Consider the following 18,032-nt stretch of genomic DNA (forward strand, 5'->3'; position numbering starts at 1 on the left):
CTGTGAAGCCAAAAGCAAAAGAGAGGCTGAGCAGAGAGGAGAATGCTACGCTTACTCCTCACATGCCAGCGCCTCATTCAACATGGAGGCAACTCAGCCAGACCCTTTTTGTTAACCAGGAACTACTGCTCATCCATTGTGGACTGAACCACCCTCTCTGACCCCTGGGGGGGTGTTCTCCTCTGGTGTGTGTGTGTGTGTGTGTTTATGGGGGCTATGTTGTGACAGGAGCTAGCCCAGAAGATCCGTGGCTACCAGGAGCAGATCGCCTCGCTCCACTCCAAGTGCAAGATGCTGACGGTGAAGGCCAAGCACGCCACCATGCTGCTGACAGTCAGCGAGGTGGACGGCCTCTTGGACGGCGTGGACGAGCTGAGCGACGAGGAGCTGCCGAGCGCCGGGGCCAGCGACAAGCAGCTTCCTGCGCACCCCTCTGTCGTCATGGTGAGTGGCCTCTCCTCTCCTCGTGTGTGACGTCTGTGTCAGTTGCTCTTGGGTGTGTATGAGGGATTGTGTGACCTGAATTATGGTGGTCAGTTGTCCCATAAACGTAAACATACAGTTCTGTGCCAAAGTCCTACACCACCATTGGACGTGAATGGAACGCTAGGAAATGCAGTTGCTAACATCTGTACCTGTCGTACTCTTTCACTGTTTGAAACGGTCAAAAGGAAATCTGCTGTGAAAAGCGTCCATTAAAACTGTCAACAAATCTAATGTTGGCTTAAGGACCTTAACTTTTTTATCTCTTATTAATTCTGTATTGAGATCCTAAATGGATCCAAGCCGAACTTTGAAGTTGGGACAAGGATTTACAAATATATATTTTAGACAAACAAGAATTGCAAAATTTGACCAAAAATATAATAATAATTCAATTAAACAATATTTCAGTATTTGTATTTTTTACAATTAAACAATATTTCAGTATTTGTATTTTTTAAATGTATTTCATGTTGTTTTCATATTGGATATTGGGGCGGGGGGAATTGAATGAAATATCAACAACTCACCATAACCTGCACTGTGTTTTCATTTATTGACAGTATATTTGATTTTGTTTATTCTGATTTAGCTTAGTGCAAAATGTTCTTGCTTCCTGTCCGTTTGCTGCTTCACTTTTTGGCTGTGTCAGTCATCAGTCTGGTGTGTTTACACATCTCAAACTATTTTGTCTGACTCAGATTCCATCATCATGTCACTGTGTTTGATGTTTGTTGTGTTTTTGGCCCCCAGCAGGCCTGGAAACAAGATAGCACAGTGTGTGTGTGTGTGTGTGTGTGTGTGTGTATCTAAGCGCCACCATGTAGGATCGTCTGACTTTGACCTAGTGACCGTGCAGCTGCAGAGCTAACTTGTTTTTTTTCCTCCTGTGCACGCCACATGCCAATGTCCTCCATTGCACCACATTGCATCATAAAACCCGGGAAAGCACATTTTTAACAAGGCCCTGAGTGACTTTAGCCAAGTTGTGCGTGAAGTGCCAAAAAGCGGCACAGTAGGGTTTGGCTCACGTTTCACCTCGGTCTCTCTGCTCATGCAGGCGGGCAGGCTCACAGACAACTGACACACGTCTGGGACGCTGAAGCCATGATTTCATTGTTTCAATATGTCGCTGTTAGTCATCTTTTTGTCCTTTTCAGTGTGTTTTCGCTGCACCGCCTCACAATTGTTAAACTATGTGCACGCTGCAACCTGCTAAACCTGCACACCCACTTTGATTTGAATGCCTATTATTGCACTTCCTTTCCTTACTCTCTTCTGGTGTCCCATTCTTTTCATTGGACCCTTTTTCCTGTTTGTTTCCCGTTCTGTGTTCCTGTCCCCCTCGATTCCCCTTACTCCCGCTTCTTATGGTGTGCTGCGCTGTGGCCAGATGACAGCAGGCCGCTGCCACACGCTCCTCTCCCCTGTGACAGAGGAGTCAGGGGAGGAGGGCACCAACAGCGAGGTCTCCTCTCCCCCTGCCTGCCGCTCCCCCTCCCCTGGGGCTAACGCTGACGCTCCTCTTAACCAGGTACTGCCTAACCCACGCCCCGGTAACCTGCTTAACCCTGCTTGGCCTGACAGCTCTTCATATCCTCACTCTCTAGTAGGGATGGGCATAACAATCGATCGTTAGGGGGTTAATTGATTGTTGATTAATCAGTAAAATGGACTGCAATAATTGTCTGCAACCAACAGAGATCCTGTTATTTTGTCTCGACTACAGTACTTTCAGCTATGGAAAGTTAGTGTTAAAAATATTATTAGAAAATAACAAGTCATTGAATTAATCTATTGTTAATTTTACCAATTAATTGATCAAAGAAATGTAGTCAAGTGCCCATCCTTACACTCAATTTATTTTTCACCTCACATTAAACATTTTTGAACCCAAGAAAATTCTTATATTCCTTTATCCTTTACATTCCTGTTGTATTTTTTTTACAATACTAACTTTTCTCCAAATTACAGTAATGAGATGTGATCATTAATCAACTATTTTGGATCACTTGATAAGAGTGAGAGGTCAACTGAAATGTGTTGCATAAAGAAAGTTTTTGTATCATGAGTGCAAAGTAGACCTCACGAGTCAGATGCTACTCAAGCAGTCACATGTGATGAGTTCTTGCTCAGAGTGTGCAGGACTAAGATGGTTAGTCCACATGTGCACTCTATACTCACTGTGTCCTCGTGCCACAGGGTCGAGGCGGTCTAAGTCGAGTCCCCCTGCAGGAACTCTACGACCCGTCTATGGAGAGCAGCGCTGCCAACCTGGATGACCTGCAGAGATCTTGGGAAACACTCAAGAATGTGGTACGTTTGATCCACCATCAGCAGGTCAAATCAATCCCTCATTCACCTAACTTTTTTGAGATTCGCCGCCCCGTTGTGTTTAGATAAGCGAGAAGCAGAAGAGTCTGTATGAAGCCCTGGAGCGACAGCAGCATTACCAGGAGTCCCTCCAGTCCATTTCTACCAAAATGGAGTCCATCGAGGCGGCGCTTAGCGAAGGCCTGGAGCCCAACAAGAGCCCCGAAAGCCAGATGGCGACACATCAGGTGAGAAACGGCTGCACTAGCGTCATTCCGGAAAGGGGCGACACTGTCCCGCCAGATCTAGCAGGTGGTTTTGTTTTATTCTTTTTTTATGGGAGTTACATCCCCCATCTCAATGTTCTTACAGGCTCTGATGGATGAGATCCTGATGCTGCAAGATGAGATCGGGGTGCTGCAGACACGTTTCTCGGAAGAGCTGCTTGACAGCGACAGTAACGCAGAGGCTGCTGACCAGCTGGCTCTGCAGTCCACACTCACTGTGCTGGGGGAGAGAATGGCCACCATTAGAATGAAGGCTTCTGGGAAGCGCCAGCTGCTGGAGGTCAGTGGTCATCTTCAAGTATGGTCAACCTATTTCAAACGTGCTGGCAGATTTATTTATTTTATCCTCCACTATGCCTCATATTCTGTCACATTGTTGCACAGGAGAAGCTCAGCGAGCAGCTCGAGGAGCAGCGACAGGAGCAGGCCCTGCAGCGTTACCACAGCGAGGCAGAGGAGCTCGACCACTGGCTGCTCAGCACTCGTGCCACCCTCAGCTCGGCGCTTCAGCTTCAAAATGAAGACCTAGACATGGAGGAGCAGCTCATTGACTGCCAGGTGACATATTTGCATTGCAATGCATTGGCCTGAATACAGTTGAACACAGTGTGCATCATGCTATTGATCGGCCTGTCACGGTAATCAATCGCACGATAAATAAAAACAAATTTGATCATTTTGCCGGCCTCCATATATCGACATGTGCATGCATGTTTGTTTTCCTGCTCCCTCTCTACCAAACACGCTGGATGACAAGAGGGTTCACTCCGTGCATCTGTCTCAACACGTGTGCATGTTGCTTCAGCAAAATTTATTATTGTGACAGGCCTTGCTATTGATAATACGTGACAGTCTCCTCAACTGATTATATCATTGCAACAATGTTCTTTAGTCGACTTATACATAACTTTGCACTATTTTTGGCAGCACAAAAAATGAAGTCCGAATAGTTAGGGTCATGTCGTTATACGTGGTCACAGAGAGATCCTTACTCACCGTCAGCTAATATTCATGCCTAGGCTGATGCAAACGCTGACAACATTGGCACTATGATGGACCATACTTGTCTTGGCTGCCATAATAATAGAACGTGTGTGTGTGTGGTGGTCAGGAGACACAAAATAAGCTGATTACAGCCCACATATGGCTCCTGTCGATGTTTCACCCTGTGCAGATCCGCATCTCCTTGGGGCCTAGCACTGCATGACAGTAACGTAGACCAGCGTGTCTTAAATTGTTGCTTCTAACTCATACATTTTAAACACGAGAGTAGTGACTGTGTCTGTTTATCCGCTAAACAGCCGTTTAAACAACGTCATTGTCTTCTTTCAAATAGTTTGTAACACTGCAGTGCAAATATTTGGAACCCCATGCCATTGTTTTCCGTTTTGACACTTCCCTGTGTCAGACTAGGAGATATTTGTGGTTTTTAAATGCAAATTTTCAGTTTCAAAGCTGTATTGAGGCTTTTTGTGGTGGCGACTGGCGAGGCTCTCTATCGTCACACAGATAGGCGCTGGGCTGCTTGAAATAAAAGGAAAACAGCTCAGTGGAGACACTTTGTATTGTCTGGGAATGTTACAATCTTAGCCAAGGGCCCTTAACTCAGAATAGTACTGAAAAAGTTGCCACAATCAGCTACCTCTTCTATTGTCTTTTCACGAATTTGCAATTATAAGACATTCCCAGATTATTTAGTTCATGTTATTCAACGTTTTGTTGTTAGAATCTCAAACAAGCCGTTCATAAAAGCATTTCTCTTGCTTCTTCTCCAGAACATGCTATTTGAAATCGAGCAGAAGGTGTCGTATCTCTCTGAGCTGTCGGTGCACAGCGAGAGCTTACTTTTGGAGGGACGGGCCGAGACCAAGGGTGAGGCGGAGCAGCTCACTTTCAAACTGCGCTCTCTAAAAGACAGCCTGCTGGAGCTGCAGCAGATGTTGCAAGACAAGCAGGTGGACATACAGGTCAGCTGATGCTATGTGTCATATTGATATTACAGTTCTCGGCTGTTTAATTCATTTAAATCCCCTTCTGTCCCTGTGCTGACTGCGTGCCCTTTTAATTATGCTGTGTTGCACCATCAATGCGAGCATTGTAGAAATACGAAAGGTCACCGTCCCAGCATAAATATGCACTGTTTTTCACTGTGGCTCAACAACAAGCGCTTGTGCGCCTCAGACAATGGGATGCTAACTCATGCTAAAGCTAAGCACTGTATGGCACTTTCACTTTGTTGCTGACAATTCAATAACAGTTTACGTTAGCCTGAATTGAAACATGACGGTTGGTGGGCATATGTTACTATTTGCTTCAATAAACGTGCTAGAAATAGCTCCTCTTTGTCTCCTCCTGACACTTCTGTGGTTTTTTCCCAGGGTTCTTTGCAGGAGCAGGATGACAGTGAGCCAGACTCGACGCTTTCGCAGAGCCCCAACGTGCAGGATTGGCTGTCTCAGGCCCGTTCGTCACGCACACAGCAGCATCATGACAACCTGCTCCGCCAGAGAGTAAGAGGATGCTGGTCTATGCTTTTTGATGTTTTTTTAAGTATTTTATGATTCAATCATTTATCACCACTTGCCATTGCATTGCATGAGAAATCCCACCCGATGTCCAGTGGGATCCATTGTGTTTGTCCATATCCATGCATTTGAATTGCTTTTTGTGCTTGTAGGAGCTGCAAGAGCATGTTGCTGAGCAGAGGAGGTTGCTTCAGTCTGTAGCCAGTGTTGGGGAAAACTTACTCAGTCAACAGATCACACCAAATGGGGACAGGTAGAGTATCTCTTTCATTGTACAGTAATCCCTCGTTTATCGCGGTTAATTGCTTCCAGACCCGACTGTGATAAGTGAATTTCCACCAAGTACGATTCCTTATTTATAAATGGAATATTTTCGTAGAGCACAGAAAACTTGCAGTAAAAAAAAAAAACAGTATTATTAGGCCATCTAGACATGAAATAGCACCTTTGCATTCAAATGCAGTATAGTAGATATAATAACAGTAAATAAGCCATGTAAGTCATAAATTAGACTCTTGCTCGTGTGTGTTGCTATAAATGTGTTACTTCGGGGATATGAGTGGCGGGCAGACAGGAAGTGACGTTGGGGGTTCAGAGTTGAGTTTTAGCTTGGCTTGGGTTAGATAAATACAGTAGATACTTTATTGATCTCCAAGAGAATCCAAGAGAAATTACAGAATTTTTTAAAATTAGGGATCATTGTTGCTGTTGTGAGATAATTCAAACCTGCAATAAAAGCCTGTTGTTCCGGCAATCAAATCTGCCATCTTTGTGTCTCACCGAACATTACAGTAAGATTTCTAACACCTAGTGGGTATCATTCACAGCGTCTTTGAATGCGTCTTCTTCATGCCTTATGTATGTATTGTAGTTCATTTGACCATTTTAATGCTTGAAAATGCTTAATATAGGCAAGAAATGCATACAATTTCCTTCAGTATGCATATTTTTGACTTATAATAGGCGGTATTCAACCACGAAACGGCATTAATTATTAATTAATATAGTAATTTTGAAAAACCCGTGAGAGTGAATCCGCGAAATTTGAACCGTGAAGCGTTGAGGGATGACTGTAAGCAATGATTACAACAAATAATTTGGTAGTACATCGTTTTCCCTCCTTCTGCAGTGAGGTGTCTCTTCCTGGGGGAGTGTTGCTGGAGACGGAGAGCCTGTCTCCCGTGGACCATTTGAGACAACGTTGGGAGAACCTGAACAAAGATCAGAGTACCAAGCTGCAGCTGTCACTCAACACACTGGAACAGGACCAGTTTAGCCTGGTACGTCGCCCTCATAATGCATGCGTCCAACCTTCATATGTGGTGTGTATGAGTAATCTCTAACGTCATCCTTGTGTGCAGATCATCCACCGGTCCCGTCTGACTAGTCCTAGCATGGTGTTCAGGGGCGAGCCCAGCAGCCAGGACTCTCACTCGCCCACGGCTTTATTTGAGGCCTGCAGCCAGACTCTGGAAAGAATTGCTGAGGAGGTAAAGCCTTGATTTCTAACCAGTGTAGCATTTCTGACGGGGCTTTGACGCACCAGTGAAACCTTCTGGCTCTGTGCAGGCAGAGAGCGGTGACAGAAAGATGGCGCTCTTGTCAGTGGGAACCACACTCCAACAGACGCTGTACACCGCCGTGTCAGCAGCATCCACCTGGTTGGACGCTGCTGAGAATGAGATGCTCTCCGGACCTGTGCTGCTGTCTGAAGACACGGAGACGCAGCTGACAAGTCTCGAGGTAAGACAAAAGGAAAATGGCTCCCTTTCTTAAACATGCTTTAAATTCACTGCTGCAAGGTCAGAAAAGTGCTTGCAAAGCGGTAATGAGCAATGCTGTCGTTCATCTGCGCAGTGCACAAATAAAGATCTGAAGGACATGAACAGAGAGGTGAACCAGTGCAGAGACCTGCTGGGTGGAGGAGCAGGCCGCCTGTGTGGAGGGGAGGAACGAGCCTTAATGGAGGACACCCTGGAGGGTCTGCAGGAGAGGATGGGGCTGCTGGACTCCACCCTTGAACAGCACTGTGACACCATGAGGGACAGACTCCAGGAGCACTTAAACTTCCAGGTAATATACAATATGTCTTATTGTTAGAGATGCTCCCATCAGCTTTTTATGCTGCCCATCATTCCTATACCCATAATGAACCAGTGAAATCGGTCCATACCAGTCACATGGATTCATTACGGTATATTTTTTTTATAAGCATGGATTGCTAGAGGCTGCAGGCTGCAATAGTACCCGTCACAGGTGATCGGCTTTTGTGATCGGCGTTTAAAGGCATTTATCGGCATATGCCGATGACGTGCTTTTTCACAGAAATCGGTCGATAGCGATCGGTGGCCGATCAATCGGCGCATCCCTACTCATTATGTGTAACAACAGTGTGTGTATGTGTGTGTACATGTCCCATTTCAACACCGCGTGCTCTCCTTTGTGCTAGAATGAACTCCGGATGCTGTTCACAGCTTTGAGCGGGAGTAAAGACATGCTGCTGCAGAAGATGGCTGCAACAGTGGAGCGGCCTGCTGCCAAGCAGATCGAGGTTCGATCCCAACACACACAAATAAATAAAACAAAAATGCAAATCCATTATTTTTGAGTCAGTTGAAAGCATCCACCCAGTCCTCCTACTCACACGCTCTCACCAGGCAAATGGTGAGGTACATCTGCACGCTCCTTAAAAGGTCTTAATTTAACAATACAAATATTATTGTGGCTGTAGTAGAAGGGACGTCTCTAATATTTTGGTTATTTGGTTAAATGAGAATGAATATGATGCAGTGCAGTTCTATGCCACATACAGTACAGGCCAAAAGTTTAGACACACCTTCTCATTCAAAGCGTTTTCTTTATTCAGGGGGTGTCTCTCGATTGTGCAGGTGAAGCATCCAGTGAGATTACAGCTCTACTACTATCAAATGATAAAACGGAGATGTTATTTTTCCAGACATTATCAGAGGTAGAGGACAGTCTGAGGGAGTTTGAGCAGAGAGTGACCGAGCTGAAAACCAAAGCTGAGGGACTCCAATCTGACCGAATCTCCCACCAGGAACTTCTCAAATTACAGGTAAAACTAAATGATTACTGCCAAGCTGTTTATTTACCAAAACCCCAAAGAGAATGAGGGGTTAAATGAAGCATTTCCGGTAATCGGCTCTCATGACATGGTGATGGCTGTGTGCAGGACGCATATGAGGAGCTGCTGCTCATGGTGGCCTCCAGGCGCAGCGGCCTGAATCGAGCCTTGGCGCTGAAGGCTCAGTACGAAGCCGCGCTCCGTGACCTCACAGATCTGGTGGACACGGCTCAAGACAAGATGGCTGCAGACCAGAAGATGACGGTAGCCTCTGTAATTGAGGTCCAAATGTTACTGGACAAACACAAAGTATGTTGGACTTTTTTTCCCACATACTCATTTTGATCCACATGCTGGTCCCACTAACGTTTTTGTATTTTTGTCCCTGCAGGACTTCTTCCAGAGTCTTGAATGTCATATGATCCTGACCCAGACCTTTTACAGTAAAGTGTCAGGTCTGGTGGCACAGCGGGAAAGCCAGATCCTGGAGGAGACCATGTCTTTAGCCCACAGTGTCCTCAAACAGGCCCACAGGAGGGGGGTGGAACTGGAGGGCATACTGGAGGTGGGCAGGAGGTCCACCAGTTCTGCATCAATTCATACAAATGTGGTTGAATACAAATGGTATATTTTTCCTCTATTAGTCATGGAGCAGGCTTGTGGAAGACTACCAGGCTTTGTGTAGGCAGTTGGAGGCTGTGGAGTGCAGCATCCCCACTCTGGGCCTGGTGGAGGAGACGGAGGAGAGACTCCATGAGAGGATCAGTCTCCACCAGGTAAGAAACGCTCATACACAATATACTGTATGGTCACTGGAAGTCAATAAGGATCATTCATTCAGGGGTTTCATGGGCTTGAGGTCAGAGTTCAAGTTCTTCCGGAGCAAACACATCTTTACAGATCTTACATACAATTGTCAATTATTGAATCAAATGCAATTTTCAAGTTTTTAAAACAAATGATATAATTTATTTTTAAGTAAATATTTACATATTGTTAATGTCCTCACTTGCCTGTCCTTTCGTTGGTCCTCCAGCGTCTGAAGGCCAGTCTGACTGAGCATCAGCCCCAACTGTATCAGGTCCTGGAGGAGGGCAAGAGGCTTCTACTGTCTGTCAGCTGTCTCGACTTGGAGAACCAGCTGACCCAGCTGGGAGAACACTGGCTTTCATCTACCACCAAAGTCAACAAGGAGCTCCACCGCCTTGACTCCACGCTCAAACACTGGAGCAGGTAAGGTTTGGGCAACGTAAACATTTGCACCTTATTTTCTTTAGTTTTCAAGTCTTGTTTTTTCCCAGGTACCAGAGGGAGTCTGCAGAGCTGAGCCACTGGTTGCAGTTAGCTCTAGACAGATTGGAGTTTTGGACAACCCAGTCGGTGACTGTGCCTCAGGAACTGGAAACGGTTAGAGACCACCTCTGTGCTTTCCTGGTAGGTAAAAACATATTATTTTGATTGCACTGCATTGCATCCTACTGCGAGTCACTTGTGCCTCTTGCAGGAGTTTTCCAAGGAGGTGGATGCAAAGTCTTCGCTGCGTTCGTCCGTCCTGAGCACGGGCAACCAGCTGCTGAGACTGAAGAGAGTAGACACAGCTAGTCTGAGAACAGCACTGGGCCACATCGACACTCAGTGGGCCGAGCTGCTCACTCGCATTCCCGTTGTCCAAGAGAAGCTCCATCAGGTGGCACACTTTGGAGAGCGGATGCTCTTCCTCTGCGTCTGATATCATTGTAACCAATCACCTTTTGTCCATCTCAGCTGCAGATGGAGAAGCTGGCGTCAAGGCACGCCATAGTGGAGCTGATAAGCTGGATCTCGCTCATGGAGAACATCATAGATGAAGATCAGGACCAAATAGCTGCAGCTGTGGGCTCTGAGGTGGTCCAGAACTTCTTGCAGAAGTACAAGGTAAATTGAAAATGAAACACCTTTTAGCTCCTGCTTCTCACCTGCTGCTGTACCTCTTCTGACTGCCCCGATGGTCTTTCACAGGGGTTCCGCATTGATCTGACCTGCAAGCAGCTAACTGTGGACTTTGTCAACCAGTCAGTGCTGCAGATCAGCAGTCAGGACGTGGAAGGAAAACGGAGTGATAAAACTGACTTTGCAGAGAGGCTGGGGGCCATGAATAGACGATGGCAGATACTACAAGGGCTCATCGCGGAAAAAGTAAGCAGACTTTTGTCCTCTTGTGTCCACTGCACTGACTTGCTATTTTTCTTTTTAGATTCAGCATTTGGAAGGACTTTTGGAAAGTTGGTCAGAGCATGAAAATGGAGTGCAGGCCTTGAAAACATGGCTGACACTCCAGGAGGAGAAATTAAAGAAGAGACACAGGATTGAGGACGTAGCATCGGTGCAGAATGCACTTAAGGATTGTCAGGTAGGTTACCTAACATGGCTGTGAATGACGCACTGATTTTATGGAACATGTAGAGGGGTGCCACACACACTTTTCATTCTTACAGTCTGCTTGCATCAGGGCCAAGTTGAGCCAATCCAGCAGATGCTGTTTGTGGCAGTTGCGGCAATGCAGGGCTGTCTTCAACTAAGGATTTTATAGTCGAATACGATTGCCTGTAGTCGAATAATAGTCCGTTTTTTGTTATCTTTTTGTTTACAAGCAGCGTTAATGGCGATCCCTACAAATGAACATCTCATTTGAGACTTTTTTCTCTTCAAAGAAAATGCCTTAAACATTCAAAATAACAACTACAAAACTGCAAATGTGGAGGAGACGCTGGGCTTTGCTGTGCGTACACGCTGCCATCTTGCAAAAGTATAAGTCTTCTGTTAAACACACACGCCATTTGCAATCCTTTACTCACACAAACGAGGCTGAATTTGTGGCCTATGTATATCAAATACAAAGACTTCGTATGTAAAAATGAATGCTCAGCAGCAGCATGGGCACCCCCCATGTCGTCAGAATGGTACAGTCTTGATCACATGACATTCGAATTCGAATGGTCAAATATTCTGTAGTATAATATTCTAATAGTCTCTTAAGGCTCAGTGACATCGCTCACTGGCATTCTAGCTTTTTGTTTCTTCCTTCAAACAAGTTGTTCTTCTTTCAGGAGTTGGAGGAATTAGTGAAGGAGAAAGAGAAGGATCTAGAGAAGGCAGAGGAACGAGGAAACGCTCTCATCCAGGATAAGAAAGGAGAGGCCTGCTGTGTGGTCAAAGAGACCCTCAAGGGACTGAGCCAGTCCTGGGCTCATCTGGACCACATGGTAAGTGCGCTACCGTTAAACTAATCAATGGTGACTTGTCGTTCTGCGCTAAAATGACAGTTGCCTGCCGTTTACTATCAGATAAGTCAGATGAAAGTGAGTCTGCGGTCGGTGCTGGAACAATGGACCTTGTACAGACGAGCTTCGGAGGAGATTATTGGCTACCTGATGGAGGGGAGGTACTGTGTGTCCAGGCTGCACCTTGTCAGTGGTTCTCTGGAGGCTGTGCAGCAACAGGTGGAGAGTCTGGAGGTCCGTCAACCGCACAAACCGTACTGTGAAAGTTGTCATACATTATATTTCATTGAACTTGTTGTCGTTTAAGAACCTGCAAGAGGAAATGGACAAGCAGGAGAGCAGTCTGCGCAAGTTTGGCTCTGTCACACAGCAGCTCCTCACAGAGTGCCACCCGTGTGTAGCTGAAACACTTAACAGAGCCCTGCGGGATGTCAACATAAGGTAACATTGAAAAGACATTGTGTTTCAGAATCAAATGAGCAGAAATCACATTTATATGGCATTTTATGTCAGGTGGAACGACCTACTAGAGCAGATCTCGGAGCAGCTGAGGAGCAGCAAGGCCTTGCTGGGGCTGTGGCAGCACTATAAGGAACTGTATGGTAGTTGTGTGAAAGCAGTGCAGAAGCAGGAGGAGCGTGCTGACCGCCTGCTCAAGAGCGCCACCGACAGGGACATCACTCAAGAGGAGAGCACTTCCTGGATAAAGGACTGCAATGTGAGTGTTAGAAGTTGTTGTTTTAATACATCTGTGGCTGAAAACTCATTTGCATCTCATTGGGTTTGTTGGAAACGGGACTATACTGTGACGTGATTTACAAGTCCCCTCTGCAGAATACTAAATTGCACCCCTTCTCTTTTAATGTGCTGGAATGCAGAGTCACAATCCAATCCAACAAAAGTCTTTAGAGGAGGGACAGGCTCCTGATTTACACAACAGGGGTCCTTTCGTGTCCCGCTGGGCTTATGGGGCCTCGCTGGGAGATTTCTCTTGGAATGCTTGCCTTAATGCTCTTCCCAGACTCTGTAATTTAGGAATATAGTACAGCAGATTTTCTGGGTGTCCTTTTTTTTACACTCCAGCCATATACAAGTAATAAAGTCACTATGGCTTGTAATAAAGTATAAAATAAATAAATTAAATATTTAAGCTTGGGTATCAATTGCATCACCAAGAATGCCAACCTCACTTCCAACGATGGCACTGGTTTTGCAGGAGTGTCTTGGTGAGCAAGAGTTTGTGCAGCATTCCCTCCAGCAGCTGCAAGCATTGGGAGAGCAGCTGAGGACCAGAGTTGATGCCTCCTCGTTTGCAGCCCTCCAGTCAGATCACATGTCCCTGAGGCATCGCCTCTTAGCGCTGACACACGCCCTCCACAGGCAGCAGGAGTTACTGCAGGTAGGTAGCAAGCAGATGTACAGAGTAATCCCTTGTTTATCTGTGATAAGTGAATTTCCGTGCAGCAGGATTTGATATTAATAAATGGAACCTTTTTGTAGTTAAGTTAAGTAAGTTAAGAACTACAGAAAACCTGTTTATGACCTTCTAAATACGGGTTTTAACATTATCAGACCCCATAGAGATGAAATAACACCCTGTAGTCACATTTACACGCTATGGTATCACTGCAGGGACAAAAGACGGCTGTTGCGAGCATAGCAAGCTAGCGAGCTAACCAGTTAGCTTCTCCAATGTACATATTCTAAACTTAAGTGTTTCAAACGGAGTGGTGAAGAAGGACAGAAGCCAAAGACCATGCAGTGTGAAAGGTATTGTAATCTAACGTCATGTTTTATAACATTACTGATGCTTAGTGGCCACAATACTACATATAGCTTGTCTTTCAATATTTATGACTAATAACAGGCCAACCAAAAACATCATTTAAAACAGCCATGAAACAGCCATCATTTATTAATTATTTTTTGAAAAAAACACGATATAATGAGGGAGCGATATATTTGAACCGCGATATAGCGAGGGACGATGTAGTCACAATGAGACATATGACAAAAGAGTTATGATGGTTATTTGTTTGTTGACTAGTCTGGATGCCGGGCCTGTGAGGGCTTCAGGGAACAATTGGACATGCTTGTCCATACGGCTGCTGAGGCTGCAGAAGTGTTGAAGGAGTCTGACCAGCTTGGCTCGCCAGCGCTTAGTGAGATACAGACACGTATGGGCAAACTGAAGGTACAAGATACACCTCTGTTGTACGTATGTGCTTCTCTTTGGTTTATGGGGCATCTGGACTGATGACTGTCTGTCTATTCTTCCCAGGCTCCTCTCTCCAAGCTGAGCAGCCTCTCTCCAGACCTGGAGCGCGTTAATGTGCTCATGTACAGACTGCCAGTCAGCGACAGAGATCTGAAGCGTCTGCAGAGTCTGAACAGGGCGTGGGCGTCCCACTTGGCTCACCTCAGTGAGCGGTTCAGGTACATGACTGCTAGATGCTAATGACTACTTACAATATAGCGGCACGCCATCCGTTACCAAAACATGCATCCCACTCCAGTAAACTACAGGCGTTGCTACTCCTGCACCAGAGCTTCCTGCAGAAGTGCGAAGCCTGGATGGACTTCCTGTCTCAGACTGAGCAAAAACTGGCTGGGGAGATCTCAGGCAATCATGAGCGTCTGCTAGAACAACAGCGAGACCATGAGGTCAGAGAGGCGCTGTGTGGTTGTTGCGTGCTAAATGTGTCAGACAGTGTTACCATGCAGTCTATCTTTTACATTTGCAGTTGTTCCAGGCAGAGATGTTCAGCCAACAGCAGATTCTTTACTCCATTATCAGCGATGGCCATCGTATGCTGGACCAGGGACAAGTGGATGATGGGTAACTTAAAGAGCCATGACATCACCTTCTGAAAACATCTCCTTATAATGTCATGTTCTTGTTGGCTCTCTAAACAGAGACGACTTCAGTGTTAAGCTGGCCTTGCTGGCTAATCAGTGGCAGGGTGTGGTGAGGCGGGCCCAGCAACGAAGAGGCATTATTGACAGTTTGGTCAACCAGTGGCAGAACTACCACGAGATGTCTGAAAAGCTGCTGCGCTGGCTGCAGGAAGTGTCTCGCGACCTGGACGTGCATCAACCAGGAGGAGAACCAGTCGCTCTGCAGCAGGCTAGAAACCTGCTAGACCAGATACAAGTATGTAATAATGATATCATGCAGGAGGAAAAGTCATTCTTAACTAATCCCCCACGGATAAACCTTCACCCCATCTCTAACCATAGACTCCCTTAGTTAACCACTACCCCCTCAGTCCGCTCTCCTTCTCCTCGCTCTTGCAGTTGAGAGAGCGCGTCCTCCAGAGGCAGCAAGGAGGCTACATTGTGACGGTGGAGGCCGGCAGAAGCTTGCTGCTGTCGGCCGACGCCCAGGCCGAGTCCATGCTGCAGACAGAGCTGATGGAGATCCAGGAGCGGTGGAGACACGCCCACCAACGCCTGGACCAGCAGAGGAAGGAGCTGCATGGTCTGCTCAAGGTCAGACTCAAGTCGACCTGTCATCATTTCTTGTGCAGATAAACATTTGACACACATTATCCCTACGTGTTACTGTGCTACTGTTGCTACTGCGACTTAGTGTCACATTGAAAAAATAATAAGTCAGGTTCAATATCAATCCATCCATCCATCTTCTATGCCGCTTATCTTCACTAGGGTTGCCGGTATGCTGGAGCCTATCTCAGCTGACTTAGGGCAGGGTACACCCCGGACTGATCGACAGCCAATCGCAGGGCACATATAGACGGTCATTCACGGTCACATTCATACCTATGGACAATTTAGAGTCTCCAATAAAACTAGCATGCATGTTTTTGGAATGTGGGAGGAAACCGGAGTACCCGGAAAAAAAACACGCATGCACGGGGAGAACATGCAAACTCCACACACACGCCCAACGGAGATTGGAACCCAGATCTTCCCGAGCTCCTGACTGTGAGGCCAACATGCTAACCACTAGGCTGCCTCAGGTTTAATAGTATGAGAAATTTGAATCCATAAAATTCATACCATCACAACGGGCATAAACATTTTTAGGAAAAGCAACTACCAAAAAAAACATAATTTTAGACCAAAAAAAAGTCATATTTTGAAGACAAACTTCTTCGACTCTGATTAGATTGTACAGGTGTGCCTTCTGTGTGAGCTCAGATGCTACTTTGCTGCAGAATTCCTTGCCAAATAAGGTCCTCTTTTCTCCTGAAATATTCCCCCACTCCATGTGCTAAAAATAACCATAATCTGCACCCTTTGGAGCACAACCTCCCCAAAATCTCCGCACTGGAACTCTTATTTTTTAATGTGTTGTGCGTTTAGAATTGGGAGCGATGCGAGAAAGGCATCGACGCCTCGCTGGAGAAGCTGAGGGCCTTCAAGAGGAAACTGTCTGCGGCGCTGCCTGACCACCACGAGGAGCTACACTCGGAGCAGATGAGATGCAAGGTGATGATGGCGGAACTTAATATCCTGTTAATAATGCACAGCCATGAGATAAGCAAGCTGGGGCAAAATCGTCTTTATTCAAAAGCATTGTTTGACCTGCTGAGGTTGTCAGTATTGTAGCTTTTATGAGACTTGAAATCTTCCGTTTCTGACCAGCAAGGATGCTTCAAGGCAATAACATGAAGGTTATTGCTCACATGTGATGCTTTCATCATTGCTATTCAGCAGCGGCCCCATCTGAAGAGTTCACATCATAGACAATCGTGGTACTGGATAATTACTGGACATGATGTGCATTCATGTTTCATGCACGACACGTCCTCGGCCCCTCCGGGGAGGAGCAGAGCTGCACATGAGAGGCAACAAAAGGGGGGGTGGGGTGAAAAGGAGGCAGGGTGCATGCGCAGTGAGAGGATGTAAGTGGTGGGGGTGCATGAATGTGTGTGTGCGCCTGGTCCACACATGATTGCACCAAAGAGAAACCTTCACAGCGACAGAAGAGGAGGAAGAGATGCAAGGGGATGATTTAGCTGGTATATTCTTTGGTGATGTACCACTCAATTTAGTCCTTTTTCTCAGACAGTTCCATCCTTGCTTATGTTTTTCTGCCTGTTTTTTTTTTGGTTGTCATCTCGAAGACAAGAAGCCTTTGACTTTGACTGTGACCTTCTCTGACCCTCTCGAACACCATCTTCATGTCACGTTATGTGCATGCAGGAGCTGGAGAGCAGCGTAGAGGGCTGGAGCGATGACCTCACATCCTTGTTCCTCCTGAGGGACTCCTTGGTGGGCGTGGTGGGCAACGATGACATCACTGTCCTTCAGGAACGCCTCCAGCTTCTCCAGCGCCAGTGGGAGGAGGTGTGCCATCAGGTAAAGTCATTATTCCAACGTAATTCTGTCTAGTGCATGCATTAATTGTTTATCTTTTTTCAAATTTGTTTTGATCAATTTTCCTCTTGTTGGATTAGTTGTTTTTTTTGAGGAAAATAATAATAATTAAATTTAATTATATAATGTGATGCATTATATTTTTATTCATAATGTATTTGTGTATTTTAATTTTTGTATATATTTTTTCTTGTTGGATTAGTTATATTTTTTGTATAATAATAATTGGATTTAATCATGTGACATAATGCAGTATATTTGTATTCATAGTGTATTTGTGTATATTTGTACTTTGTGGCCTCAGCTTTCCCTGCGCCGGCAGCAGGTATGCGAGAAGTTGAACGAGTGGGCGGTGTTCAATGAGAAGAACAAGGAGCTGTGCGAATGGCTCACGCAGATGGAGAGCAAAGTCTCTCAAAATGGGGACATCAGCATTGAGGAGATGATCGAAAAGCTGCGCAAGGTGATCTTAAGCACACATGTTACACGTTACATAGAACACCTCGAGTGCTAAATTGTCTCCGGCTCTCCACCAGGATTACCAGGAAGAGATCGGTGTTGCTCAGGAGAATAAGCAGCAGTTGCAGCTCATGGGAGAGCGCTTAGCCCGGGCCAGCCAGGACAACAAAGCAGCGGATATACAACACAAACTCAATAAGGTCAGCGAGCGGTGGCAGCACCTGCTGGACCTCATTGCCGCCAGGTAGGTGAACCCTCAGGAAGACCTTTTGCT

General features: G+C 46.0%; 1 protein-coding gene across 9 annotated transcripts in view; it reads left to right on the plus strand.

Moving 5' to 3' along the window:
• Nucleotides 1-18,032, plus strand: part of syne1a (spectrin repeat containing, nuclear envelope 1a) — a 115,718-nt gene that overhangs the window by 84,319 nt on the left and 13,367 nt on the right. For 6 of the 9 annotated variants that reach the window (XM_054762005.1, XM_054761999.1, XM_054762004.1 and 3 more), the window contains 39 exons: nucleotides 229-444; nucleotides 1,877-2,017; nucleotides 2,686-2,799; nucleotides 2,883-3,044; nucleotides 3,169-3,363; nucleotides 3,468-3,641; nucleotides 4,859-5,050; nucleotides 5,462-5,593; nucleotides 5,761-5,861; nucleotides 6,738-6,888; nucleotides 6,970-7,098; nucleotides 7,178-7,351; nucleotides 7,466-7,681; nucleotides 8,058-8,159; nucleotides 8,565-8,684; nucleotides 8,802-9,002; nucleotides 9,085-9,258; nucleotides 9,338-9,469; nucleotides 9,730-9,926; nucleotides 9,995-10,127; nucleotides 10,198-10,380; nucleotides 10,458-10,607; nucleotides 10,692-10,868; nucleotides 10,927-11,082; nucleotides 11,780-11,935; nucleotides 12,017-12,187; nucleotides 12,261-12,394; nucleotides 12,467-12,671; nucleotides 13,170-13,352; nucleotides 14,001-14,147; nucleotides 14,235-14,389; nucleotides 14,470-14,617; nucleotides 14,698-14,792; nucleotides 14,870-15,107; nucleotides 15,194-15,445; nucleotides 16,283-16,408; nucleotides 17,126-17,281; nucleotides 17,604-17,762; nucleotides 17,836-18,002. In XM_054762005.1, the coding sequence (XP_054617980.1) occupies nucleotides 229-444; nucleotides 1,877-2,017; nucleotides 2,686-2,799; nucleotides 2,883-3,044; nucleotides 3,169-3,363; nucleotides 3,468-3,641; nucleotides 4,859-5,050; nucleotides 5,462-5,593; nucleotides 5,761-5,861; nucleotides 6,738-6,888; nucleotides 6,970-7,098; nucleotides 7,178-7,351; nucleotides 7,466-7,681; nucleotides 8,058-8,159; nucleotides 8,565-8,684; nucleotides 8,802-9,002; nucleotides 9,085-9,258; nucleotides 9,338-9,469; nucleotides 9,730-9,926; nucleotides 9,995-10,127; nucleotides 10,198-10,380; nucleotides 10,458-10,607; nucleotides 10,692-10,868; nucleotides 10,927-11,082; nucleotides 11,780-11,935; nucleotides 12,017-12,187; nucleotides 12,261-12,394; nucleotides 12,467-12,671; nucleotides 13,170-13,352; nucleotides 14,001-14,147; nucleotides 14,235-14,389; nucleotides 14,470-14,617; nucleotides 14,698-14,792; nucleotides 14,870-15,107; nucleotides 15,194-15,445; nucleotides 16,283-16,408; nucleotides 17,126-17,281; nucleotides 17,604-17,762; nucleotides 17,836-18,002 (6,314 nt within the window). The remainder of the gene's footprint in view (nucleotides 1-228; nucleotides 445-1,876; nucleotides 2,018-2,685; nucleotides 2,800-2,882; nucleotides 3,045-3,168; nucleotides 3,364-3,467; nucleotides 3,642-4,858; nucleotides 5,051-5,461; nucleotides 5,594-5,760; nucleotides 5,862-6,737; nucleotides 6,889-6,969; nucleotides 7,099-7,177; nucleotides 7,352-7,465; nucleotides 7,682-8,057; nucleotides 8,160-8,564; nucleotides 8,685-8,801; nucleotides 9,003-9,084; nucleotides 9,259-9,337; nucleotides 9,470-9,729; nucleotides 9,927-9,994; nucleotides 10,128-10,197; nucleotides 10,381-10,457; nucleotides 10,608-10,691; nucleotides 10,869-10,926; nucleotides 11,083-11,779; nucleotides 11,936-12,016; nucleotides 12,188-12,260; nucleotides 12,395-12,466; nucleotides 12,672-13,169; nucleotides 13,353-14,000; nucleotides 14,148-14,234; nucleotides 14,390-14,469; nucleotides 14,618-14,697; nucleotides 14,793-14,869; nucleotides 15,108-15,193; nucleotides 15,446-16,282; nucleotides 16,409-17,125; nucleotides 17,282-17,603; nucleotides 17,763-17,835; nucleotides 18,003-18,032) is intronic. The other 3 variants (XM_054762002.1, XM_054762006.1, XM_054762007.1) reach the window with 2 other exon arrangements.

The sequence above is a fragment of the Dunckerocampus dactyliophorus genome, chromosome 19, assembly GCF_027744805.1.
Source record: "Dunckerocampus dactyliophorus isolate RoL2022-P2 chromosome 19, RoL_Ddac_1.1, whole genome shotgun sequence".
NCBI classification, from domain to species: domain Eukaryota; kingdom Metazoa; phylum Chordata; class Actinopteri; order Syngnathiformes; family Syngnathidae; genus Dunckerocampus; species Dunckerocampus dactyliophorus.